Source organism: Ruditapes philippinarum, unplaced genomic scaffold, assembly GCF_026571515.1.
Source record: "Ruditapes philippinarum isolate M1 unplaced genomic scaffold, ASM2657151v2 ctg4708_1_1_1_1, whole genome shotgun sequence".
Classification (NCBI taxonomy): Eukaryota; Metazoa; Mollusca; class Bivalvia; order Venerida; family Veneridae; genus Ruditapes; species Ruditapes philippinarum.
The window spans coordinates 22,736-35,782 of NW_026851660.1; the positions used below are offsets into that span (position 1 = coordinate 22,736).

At 32.0% G+C, this 13,047-nt stretch overlaps 1 protein-coding gene across 1 annotated transcript in view; it reads left to right on the forward strand.

The window, feature by feature from the left end:
* Nucleotides 1-12,663, forward strand: part of LOC132735810 (protein GDAP2 homolog) — a 34,275-nt gene extending 21,612 nt beyond the window's left edge. The window contains exons 7-12 of the mRNA XM_060722852.1: nt 232-409; nt 804-957; nt 2,325-2,464; nt 4,118-4,172; nt 5,069-5,212; nt 6,157-12,663. Of these exons, the coding sequence (XP_060578835.1) occupies nt 232-409; nt 804-957; nt 2,325-2,464; nt 4,118-4,172; nt 5,069-5,212; nt 6,157-6,213 (728 nt within the window). The 3' untranslated portion in view covers nt 6,214-12,663. The remainder of the gene's footprint in view (nt 1-231; nt 410-803; nt 958-2,324; nt 2,465-4,117; nt 4,173-5,068; nt 5,213-6,156) is intronic.
* Nucleotides 12,664-13,047: the final 384 nt, after the last annotated feature.

Consider the following 13,047-nt stretch of genomic DNA (forward strand, 5'->3'; position numbering starts at 1 on the left):
GAATGACTGATTATTTTTTTCATAGTAAATTCAAAAATTGAACACAAGTATGACAAAATGTCAAGTTATTTTGAGTAATCCCTCTTGAACTCTTGAAAAAAAATGCAAAAGAAATTTCAGTTTCCATTAATTATCTCCCCAACAGTTATACAATTTCAACTCAAATTTTATATATGGATAAAGTATCCACTTCCATCCGTACTTATACCTACACTTTTCTCTCAATTACAGGTCCACAGAAAGAAGATGAATTCGAGAAGACAGTAGATTTGAACGAGGAGTTTGGAAAGTCTATAAATGGGTCAGTAGGTCAACATCCCTTCGCCAGCATGCAGGAACATCCTGATGACCAGAAACAGCGCAACCCAAGGACAGTAAATGAGGTCAAACATATAGAACAGCAGAAAAGGTATACAACCAGTCAATTACATCAATCAAGTAGGATATTAGTGTTAGAAAAATAGGTTTTTATTTATTACTTTATTTACAAGCGGGAATATTTTTCATTTAATTTGTCAGTTAATTTTTTACCATTTTGCCAGATTATTGAGCACTATTTTTTCCATTTTGTGTCACCTTTTTGTAGTGGCTGATGGAGATAGATTCAAAGATCATAAAGTCAAATGTGTACAATTCTTTACCTCAATGGACTTCTTAGTTAAAACAGATATCACTTTTGTCTCCTTTTTTACAAAATCATCTTATATCCACTTGTTTGACAGTGAAAGGTTGTTAAAATACCCTCATAAATTTTAGGGGTGTGATAAGGTATTTAAAAGTTCTCATATGTGATATGATTACAGGTATGAGAGGTTATTAAAACGGGCTCGGACTGAAGATCTTACAGAGATTTCAGCTTTGCGTTGTCTTTATCGGACTGGTCAGGATAGATTTGGACGCCCTGTTATTGTGTTTGTGGGTAAAAACTTTCCAGCTCATACTGTGGATATGGAAAAGGTAAAATCTTTGAAAATACACTTTTTGTTCCCTGGTTTAGATTACTTTAAATCATACCAACTCTGTTAAGGTCAAATAATTACTCTTTCCCTAGCGGGATATCTTATACAGTATATGTGGATTATTCTGCAGTGACTTTATTACTGGGTATTCTGCGGTCAGTTTCAGCACGGCAGAAATAAAAAAATACAGAATATTTCTCAATTATTTGGTTATAAACCTGTCATGATATATGTCCTACATTATGATCTGTGTCGTCTAAAGTGATATCAACTAACAGATTATAACGGTTGAGGGGTCATCAAGTTGTGTAAAACTGCTGCCAGCAATGTTTGAAAGGATGTATTTATTGTTATAAATTATGTCAATTTATAATGATGAAAAAATTTGCAGCAGAAATCAAGTCAGCAGAAATAAAAACATGCCAAAATTTGAAAAAAAACACGGAATTTAGAGCCCACAGAAAAAACAACTTATATGGTAATATTCCCTCCCTTTATAATTATTTAAGACAAGAGCAGATGAGATACTGCAAAATCAGAATCATTTGTGGGGTGCTTTTTTTCCTGGTTTTCTTGGATTAATTAATCTACAAATTTAAGATCCATTGCAATTTTATTTCACCTGCTGTAAGATGTTTTAACATTATTTGTATTTAATTATCTTTTTCGTCTTCTTCAAAAACAGAAAACCCAAATTTAAGGGCCAATGAAATCTTTACATTTTTGTCAAAAACCGTAAAATTAAGTGAATTCACAATAGTAATGTAAGAACTAGTAAGAATTGCAAGTTGTACATATATGTGTGTAGTCTATATTAAATGAGGGTTCATCTGCCAGCAAGGCACAAACAGAGCAGCTTTCATTGTCGAGCATGGATTGAACTTTGAAGCACAAAGGGGTGAAAACTTACCTCCATTCAATTTCCACCTACTATTTGCCAGAGAAATAAATTTTTAGCCAAAAGTAGGTCACTGTATGGTGGTCAATGAGAATCTAAAAGTATAAAAACCTGAAACAAAATAAGAAAAGAATGTAGCCCTTTAAAAGGGCTGTAGGTGCCAAGCAAAGGGTCTGCCTTTTAAGTTGTCATTCTAATTAGGGGCTCATGCACCCTAGTACACCATCCTCATTGACTCTGCCTACTTCGTAGGGTCACTTCTCTCGGCATTAGTTAGGACTCCGGCAGCTGGTCCACAGAACATGATTTTGAAAATGTTAATAACTTTTAACTTTTCAGTGAAATACGAATTTTTCTGGCTGAAAAATATAACTCTATATCTAATTCTATAAGAATGTACAGTCTACAAGAAACATAGAGAAAAAAAGATGATTTTACCATGCTATGAATTGTTGTTTTATTTTCAGGCATTGTTATATATGATACGGTTAATGGATCCAATTGTGGACAGAGATTATGTTGTCGTGTATTTCCACACACAGACCAGTAATGAAAATCTACCACCTATGAACTACTTAAAAAATGTCTATCATACCTTAGATCATAAGTAAGTATATAATTATCTAAACATTATTTTGTTTTAAACAAGAGTCAGGAAGGAACTAATAGTAATAATATTTCACCAAATAATAGGTTAGAATAATTAATGTCTTTAAGTTTCAATTATAACAATAATCTTCATAAGTATTAGTATTTAAGTTTGGCTGATTTTGAAAAAAGCTTGTAATTTATTTGTACAATCATCCTGGGCTGTGCTTCATAGAAAGTTGTTAGTGTATCCTAAGACCTAAGACTTATGTAAACTATAGGACTAAGTTAAGACCATTTCAACAAATATTTACATCTTTAGTAAAAAGTTTATTTAGACTTTTATCTAATTCATTCTCCTGAGAAAATTGCAAAATCTAGAGGCATGCGCTTTATACCATAATGTAAAAATGTTCATCTGCATGGCTATTCAGAGATAATGGGGCATACAAACACTGATTTTCCATGAAATGCAACCTGGAATCTGGAACATAAGATAATGGGGCATACAAACACTACAGAAGCTGTGTAGTGTTGCTGTCAATTTGACAGCCCATTGATAAGTTACAGTTATGTCTATTCCTATAATTATTCTTTTATTATAGAAAAACTTATATCATTGATTTTCATAACATCATGTTAAGACCATTTAAATAGATATCGATATCCAGTTGGTTTATATTGTCTCTTACATCAATAACTAAGGAGAAAGTAAATGAGCTGTGTGACGGCAAAACCACCATAGTGGATTTGTGACCAGCATGGATCCAGACCAGCCTGCGCCTCGACTCGGTCTGATCAGGATCCATGCTGTTTGCTACAGTTTCTCTACTTGTAATAGGGTTTGTAAGCAAACAGCATGGATCCTGATCAGATTGCGCAGATGCGCAGACTGGTCTTGATCCATGCTGGTCGCAAACACATTACGTTGGTTTTGTCATGATGCGGCTCATTAATCTATTTTCACTAAGATAAACATGACAAAATGGTAGCATGTGAGGGTGTTTGGATGAAAAGATAACATGGCTCAAATCTTAATTTCATTGTCGTGTTATGTCTCAGCTTGAATTGAAAGGGTCTAAACAGGAATCATTGTCCTTACTGGAGTAGGGCTCAATTCCATGATCTATTTCTTGAGAGGCAGACATCTATATTAGAAGACCACAACTCCAATTTTTATGCTTCATTTATTTTATAGATATATATACACAAAATACAATCAGGGGACAATAAGGAAATATAACAAAAGGCATTATGGAAAGCACTATGGGTAGTAATATAAAAAAATCCTCAATATTATTTATACCTTACCTTGCTGAGTTTATGTCTTTTCCGTGCCTTGAAAACAGACATTTCCATGCCTGGAATTTAGAACAGCCTATAAATGGACAATTTTATATCAAAATGTTGAAAATGTATATAGAAATTTTCAAAAAAAGCTCACATATGGTGACATTATTGATTTGACGGAGATCAGCTGTCAAAAATGTTTACGTTTAATTTTCACTCCACTTTCTTTTCAGTCAGTCTCTAGCTTACATTTGAACAGGTAAAAACACAGAACATGAGACATATTTCACAATAAAATAGGTTGAATCATTTTTTATATTGGGGGATTGTTATAGTTTGCACTATTAAATCATGATTATGTTCATAAATTTATACTTTTCAGATATAAGAAAAATTTGAAGTCATTCTACATTGTACATCCTACATGGTGGTCAAAGGTAAGCACTACTAAGGGTAAGGGGGTCACAAATGTAGTTCAGGCATTTCAGAATAGTATTTCCTGTATAGATCATGATGGTAAAACAAAACAGAGGCTATTTTTGCTTGTTTGATATCGGGCATTGGCTTGACTTTCTATATATAGAATATATTGAATGAGTGTAAATTCAAAGAATGAGTTGAATAAAATTATATTATACGAGCCTCTGGCGAATATAACATTCTATTTTTGCATACTAGTACCATAAATACAGACTGCTTAAAGTGAAAAAGAATCACTTTTTCATTGACATGTCTGAAGTGTAATGTTCATATATATAACGCAAAAGAGGTCAAAATGTATGCATGGCCTTGCAAAACCATTTTTATTGAGTCGCAAAAGCAGCACTGACGTGTGATAAAAGTGCATAGCTAGCCCACTCACTCTGGTGATATTGTTAGTATAACATTTGTTTAATAATCCTTACCCAATAGATATCTTAAACGGACTTGCCCATCTTTCATTCTGAACAAAACCATTTGTCATTTTTATGGAAAAATTCAAAATAATTACTGACTGAATAGCAAAAAAGTGCGAAGCATATTCATACCTTTGGTCTGCGAGGTATAAATTTTCCCATCCAGCTTGTAGTGAAACACAAAGCCTCAGAAACCTACTACAACCTGCTTTTTGTATTTGTTTTATGGATACAGTATTTCATTCCCAGGCATAGAATGAAAGTTTCTGAGTAAATATTCTGTGTAAAATAACCATGATTTTAACTCAAACATCTGTTGTCAAGTTAATTGTCAAAGTTAAGTTTATGAACAAATGAATATAATAATGCTTAAATATTTATTGCCTTCAAAGTTTTTATCACTGTATGAAACCAGTATTTTTCATTTTCTATTTCAGTTTGCAACATGGTTTTTCACAACATTTACAGCATCAGATATCAAACAGAAAGTTCACTCACTTAAAGGTGTACAATTTCTATATGCCAAGATAAATCCAGATCAACTTGATATACCTCCATTCGTTTTAGATCATGATATACAGGTATTAAGTTACTTTGATTAACCATGATATACAGGTATTTAATGACTTTGATAAATCATAATATACGGGTTATTACTTTGATAAACCATGTACATGTAATTAGTTACTTTGATAAACCATGGTTTACAGAATAACTTTGATAAACCATGATATACAGGTAATTTATCAATATGATGAACCATGATATGTAGGTAATGTATCAATTTGTCAAATCTTTTATGTTATTGTTGACATTAGAAATAGACAAATGAATCATCTTTGAGATATTAAGGAAAAATAGGAACTTCCAAAGTTTTTATGCCTCCAAAAGGTGGCATATTAAAAATCCCCACTTGCACAACATTTTGTAACATCATTTTAAAATAACTTGGCATAAATATCTACTACATCATGATGATGTGTCACCTCTCAGAGACATGTCCCTACCTCAAATGTCAAGGTCACATAGATTGGAGGTTCACATTCACACAGAGTTAAAAGGTACACACATTCAAGTTAGGACTGTAACATTGCATAGAAGGTCTTTTAAATAACCTAGCATGTATGTCTACCACATTAAGAAGAGGAATTTTGTCTAAGACCCATGTCCTTAACTCCAAGGTCAAGGTGGTTAGTCTGCTATGAGTAGCATTTTATTTCACAAGAACAATATTAAGCAATTAGTTACTTTTATGCTCTTTTCTTTTCATTATTCTGCCGTACTTACAAAACCTTTCCGGGGCATTCTTCAGTTTTGCAAGACAGCTCTTGTTTACTCTTTCAATAGCTGGAGAATTGAATATCTTTATGTAATATGATAATTAAAAAAGAAGAATAAAGTATGTAAAGTGTTTTATCTCATACTTGTGGTCAGTTGCTAGTAATTATAATTAACAAGTCCAAAAAAAAAAAGTAACTGTAATAAATATGTTATGCTGTATGAATATTTATCTTTTTTTTTCCAGGAAAATGGGCCGAGATATTTTGTGCCATTTGAAGAAGGTACCGTTGAAGATTTGTGATAAAGTATAGAGACATCTACTAGGATATATGTATTCTACAAATATCAAATATTTTAGTCTGTGATTTTGGAAGCAAGCTTTGCTATATATATGTAAAGCAGGGGAAAAACATTTAATCTTATTGGATGAAATTTTTTTATAGTATTTATGGTCAGACTGATTCTTTTTTTTTGCTCTTTTATCAGCGTTTTAGTCTTATCATTTGTAGCTTTTGTATTATTGAGAAAGCAGGGGCTCTAACTAGAGCAAGGGCTTTAACTATATAAGGCTTTTTGTATCGGAGTTATTGCTCATTGCTATACTAATGCATTCCATGGTAGTTTGTTTTGAAAGAGTATTTTTTGTGATTTCTTTAAAGGAACTCCACTGAGGTCCAAAGCCCAAAAATATGTAATTTGAATTTCTTACAAAGATCTGCTGGGGCACTTAAAATAGAAAGATAGGCAAAAGATAATTTAGAAATATGCTCAGAAATAAATTGAAAATTGTATTTTTATGCTATTCTTAGTTTGATTTGAGAGAAAAGTGTTGTAACACTTTTCAATTTTAGGTCATTTTTCACAATAAGAATAATTATTCTGAAAAAGGGAATAAGCAAGTGATCTGAAATTTATGCACACAAGTTATTGGTCTAGGCTTACATCAAATAGATCATTAAGCTCGAAAAAATATTTCCAGTCTGGCCAGGTCAAGAAACCTTGATGGAGTCCATTTAACATAATAAACATTTTTTCCTTTATTTTAGAAATTTGTGAAAGCATTATTCCTGTTTTAAATGTAGTGCAAATGAATTATATTGTTATATTAAAATGATAAAAAAAGGTATGAATCAATCAATGCTGTACAAAATAGATCTATATATTGATATGTATGAAATCAATATTTTTGGCTTGTTTTTGAAGGGTAAAAACTGGTAGAAGATGGAACATTTAAAGTATCAAAAATCAGTTAAAGTATCTAGCATGTTTGGAAACATAACATACATTTAACCAAACCAATGACTCATTTATAATGATAATTTGCATAATATAATAATGAGATTTTTTCACACACTTTATTCATTGTGTCAATATGTAGTTTAAGACACATGGAAAAACTTTGGTATATAATGGTTACTCATTATTATTTTGTAAGGGTCATGTATAACAAACCCGCTATTGATAATGTTCTTAGAGTGTTTGAATATGCATAGGTAAAATTACAAAATGGGCTTATGAAAATAAAAATTTCAGTTGTCAACAAAAGCTATGAAACTATCCTCACTTAGGTAACTATCTTTTTAGCTCGACTATTCGATAAGAATAAGTAGAGCTATTGCAGTCACCCGAGCGTCAGCGTCGGCGTCGGCGTAACCACTTATGTTAAAGTTTTTGTAATAGTTCAAATATTTTCAAAGTCCATAGACATATGGCTTTGAAACTTTGCACACTTGTTCACCATCATGACCCCAACCTGTAGACAGGAGGAGGTAACTCTATCAAGCATTTTGACAGAATTATGCCCCTTTTTCGACTTAGAATTTACGTTAAAGTTTTTGTAATAGTTCAAATATTTTCAAAGTCCATTGACATATGGCTTTGAAACTTTGCACACTTGTTCAACATCATGACCCCAACCTGTAAACAGGAGGAGGTAACTCTATCAAGCATTTTGACAGAATTATGCCCCTTTTTCCACTTAGAATTTACGTTAAAAATTTTGTAATAGTTCAAATATTTTCAAAGTCCATTGACATATGGCTTTGAAACTTTGCACACTTGTTCAACATCATGACCCCAACCTGTAATCAGGAGGAGGTAACTCTATCAAGCATTTTTACAGAATTATGCCCCTTTTTCGACTTAGAATTTACGTTAAAGTTTTTGTAATAGTTCATATATTTTCAAAGTCCATTGACATATGGCTTTGAAACTTTGCACACTTGTTCACCATCATGACCCCAACCTGGAAACAGGTGGAGGTAACTCTATCAAGCATTTTGACAGAATTATGCCCCTTTTTCGACTTAGAATTTATGTTAAAGTTTTTGTAATAGTTCATATATTTTCAAAGTCCATTGACATATGGCTTTGAAACTTTGCACACTTGTTCACCATCATGACCCCAACCTGGAAACAGGTGGAGGTAACTCTATCAAGCATTTTGACAGAATTATGCCCCTTTTTCGACTTAGAATTTACGTTAAAGTTTTTGTAATAGTTCATATATTTTCAAAGTCCATTGACATATGGCTTTGAAACTTTGCACACTTGTTCACCATCATGACCCCAACCTGTAAACAGGAGGAGGTAACTCTATCAAGCATTTTGACAGAATTATGCCCCTTTTTCGATTTAGAATTTACGTTAAAGTTTTTGTAATAGTTCAAATATTTTCAAAGTCCATGAAACATATGGCTTTGAAACTTTGCACACTTGTTCACCATCATGACCCCAACCTGTAAACAGGAGGAGGTAACTCTATCAAGCATTTTTTTTACTATCAAGCACTAAGAATAGTCGAGCGTTGCTGTCCTACCGACAGCTCTTGTTTCTTAAGTTATTACCTATCGTAAAATGCTCAAAGAAAACTCAAAACTAAACCAAAGGAATTATTTTTTCTTAATGAATACAATGGAATATGCCCAGGCACTATTGTTATTGAAATGTTGTTATTACAGGTGTATCCATAAAATGTCAATATACATGTTTATCAGGCTATAACTTGGTATAAAATATGAAAGTCTATCTCATGTGATAAAATACCCAAGCTTCAGAAAAAGTGATGATTTTTTAGCTTGTCTGTTTCAAAGAAAAGGTCAAGTTATTATGATTGCTGCATAGTTGCCTTGCTAAATTAATGTAGCCTATGATTCAAATGATTTTAAAAGGTATAAGCATGAAACTTGGCATACTTGCTTATCATGACAAAGTGCAGTTATAAGACAAAGGGTATTATTCTAAAAGCTTTATTATGGAGTTATGCTTCTTTTAAACTTTGTTAAAAAAACTTGGTCAGAATTTGAGCCGCATCACGACAAAGCCAACATAATGGGTTTGCCACCAGCATGGATCCAGACCAGCCTGCGCATCTGCGCAGTCTGATCAGGATCCATGCTGTTCGCTTACCAATCCTATTACAAGTAGAGAAACTGATAGCGAACAGCATGGATCCCGATCAGACTGCGCGGATGCGCAGGCTGGTCTGGATCCATGCTGGTCGCAAACTCATTATGTTGGTTTTGTCGTGACACGGCTCATTTGTTATTGATAGTCATCATCCATTACAGACAAGCATACAACACAATATGTGGTGCTTTTGTTTATGAAACTTTGTAATTTTGGTGCCAATACATAAAAAAGCCCTGTCTTTTATTTTAATGTAGACTTTTATATGAAATAATGTTGTATGTCTTTAAGTGGTGGCTAGTAAAAGCCAAGAATTTTTCATGAGAAAAATTAAAACCTCCAATGTTGTATTTTTATTGGATATGAGATAGTGCAATTTATCTATGATACTTGTGTTCAAGGCATTAATTTATAAAAATGCTTGATTATTTTGGAAATGTTAAATATTAGATACTTGTCCTTTGACACAAAATTAATTAATTAATTAATTTATCTGAGATATGTGTATGTTATTGTTGGGGAATATTTATTTTGAAGTTTAAGAAAAAAATGCTAAATATGTAGAAAAGGTGTTTTGCTGATAGATGTTTGATAGAAAAAATGTACATGTATTGTTTTTTTTTAAAAAAAGCTTGCCTTAATTTAGTTTTATAAAAGGTTTTTTTTTTCTAATGGAAATATATTGGTTGAAGTTGGAGTGTGACAGGTTAGGCAGCTGGGTGACAACAGTTTCTTCTGTATTTAACTTTTCTGTCATTTCTAGAGACATTTTAACTGATTTCCTCAGAATGATTTTCATCAAGTGACCCCGCGCATATGGCTAGGAATTTGTGATTTGATCATTTTACATGATTTTGGCCTTGCTCTCAATATATAAAATTAGTTTCGTGGAAATCCAGATTTTGTTGCAATTTACTATGATTTTGATTTGTAATCTGTTAAACTTGATTTTGACTTGTTTACCATTTTTGTAAAATAAAAAAAGATTTATTTTTATGAAATGTATCAATGCCTACTTTTGAAAATGGAATGACCCAGTGTTATCTTTTGGGTTTTCTATATCCAAAGACTCATAGATCTTGATTTAAATAACCAATACATAAGGGTATGGTCGAACTGCACATTTAATTAAGAATGCTGACCTCCTGGCATAAACTGTTACTATCATTGTTTACTTAGTTCTCAAAAATGGATTTGTACCTGAAATAATCTATTTTTTCTTAACCTTTCTCATGTCTTGATATAGTAAACGTTTTTGAATGTAGAATATATCTGTATATATAGTTGCTTTACACACAAAGGTGCAATAATTTTTCAAATTTCACTTGTTTTCATATTAGCTTGCTTTATATGCCCCCAGATTGATATATCAGGAGGGCATGTTGTTTTTAGTCTGCGTGTTTTTCTGTTTTGTGTGTCTGTTGAAATTTTTTAAGCCATGACCAACATACGCAAAGATAAAGAGTAATATAGAATCACTAAAGAATGCACATAATGACAAAATTGTAAATGTTGCAGGCTCAGTTTGATTGAGCCTGTTCACGGACAGTCCTAGATAGTGCAAGTTACTGTCCACGCCCACCTTAAGCCGTATTCAACATTTAATATGAAATGGTAAAATTGGAATTTAGAAACATCCGTAGATGTGTTTGTATGGGGGTTATCATGGAACCTTCAATGTGACATGTAAGTGCCATATGGTTCCCAAGTAAAAGAATGTGCCATAAACAAGAAAACAATGGGCGGAACTAAATAAAATGAACAGGATGTCCTACCACCTTTAAACTTTCAAACTTCAAAGGCGCTTGTATGTTAATGAGCTCTACCAGCCAGACTGGCTTTGAGGTTGCATAGCCAAAGGTCAAGGTCAACAGGGTCAAGGACCCAATGGCATTCATTTGAACTAGCATTTGTTGTATATTAGATTTGTTTTACATGTATTTATATTTTTTATCAATGTTCAGAACTTTGCTTCACTAGTTGTTGATGATATACATTTATATTAATTAAGCTGATGTTACCTTAATGCAATAACAGGTTAACTCCTATTAAATTAGATGGGATTTAATATGTTATTGCATTAATATGATTATGTGTTTGTATTCTCCAAAATTTATAGTCTGAAATAATATGAGATTGTCAACAATAAAAATTTTACCCTACAACTGCCTGTTAGATAAAATTCTAGCTTGTAAATAAACTTAACAGTTGGTGATAGTGCTTTTGGTTTTAATTAATGAATGTACATTTGGCTATTGAATGAAAATAATATATTTGTAAGGCATGTCAGTACAGTAAACTCCACTTATAACGATATCACTTATAATAATATATCACTTATAATGGTATCGCTTAATACCATGTACCACCTATAATGATATCACTAATTAGATATACCACTTAAAACAATGTTGATGCAGCGGGCTCAACTCTTGTTTTCAAATTTTTGCTTCTTTTACATGTATATCCTGGTATAATGGTATGAATTTGGCGGTCCCCTGAAAATCGCATTTAGCGGAGTTTACTGTATTGATAAAGATAATTATAAATTCTGCTGTGTCATTATCAGTTATCTTGCCACTTTTTTATCATATACTTGATTCATGATATGTTGTACATTTTTTTTAACACTGCGTAAAGGCAAAGGACAAAATTATGTTTGTTTGTTGTCTCCTGACATATTCCATAGTAACTGTACTGAAAAATTAATCATCATAAATTTCGAAAATTATTTGTTCAATGAAGACATAAGAAACAGCATATGAGGGTAAAATTATTTGGTTATTAGTTGAACTATACAAAAGAAAAATGGGTAAAGAGATAGAAAACAAATATAACTTCTATCATGCTTAATTTTAGTGCTATCTTTAAAATGATGTATACTTGATATGTGTGAATGCCTGTTAAAAAGAGATATGTTAATTCTATGTGAGAGTATGATTAAATAGGGATATAACTGCCTCGGCTGAATTTTGGTAAAAAGAATGTTAAAAGGTATACTGCTTTTTCAAGCGAATTTGGCTAAAATGGAATACATGTATATTAATATATAATATTATATATTTATTCCCTATGAAATGAGGATATATTTTGATTTTAAAGGTATGTAAAAACAACATGATTCATCTTTGTCAAAAAAAAAATCAGATTGTTTATAAATAATGATTTATTTCAAAGATGATTCGATAACTTTTTTTGCTTACTTACACATTGTTAATAATTGTGAATAGAGGAAAATATGTGAATGTGATAAATGTGGTTCAAGAAAAAATTAATTTGTACATATCCAATTATGTAAGATGTTTATACAGGGTGTCAAACCAAATACATGATTATTATACAAGTGCTTGTTTGTTGTTTTTTTTTCTTAAAGAAAAGCTTTGGAATTTTTAGATTGACACATTAGACATAGATTAGCAACATATCAAGTTTTATAAACTTTTGCTGTTAAGACTAAACTCCGCAATTAGAAATTAAACTCCCCATTGCGAAACTCAAATTCTTATCGTTGACACTTGAACCCTTACCAAAGAAACCATAGATACTCAAACCCTTACAAAAGTGCCTGAAACCCTTACCATAGAGACTCAAACCCTTACAAAAGTGCTTGAAACCCTTACCATAGAGACTCAAACCCTAACCAAAGGGACTCAACCTTGTTAGAGACCAAAGAGACATTAACCCTTACCAAAGAGACTAGAAATCTTACTAAAGAGAATTAGACCTG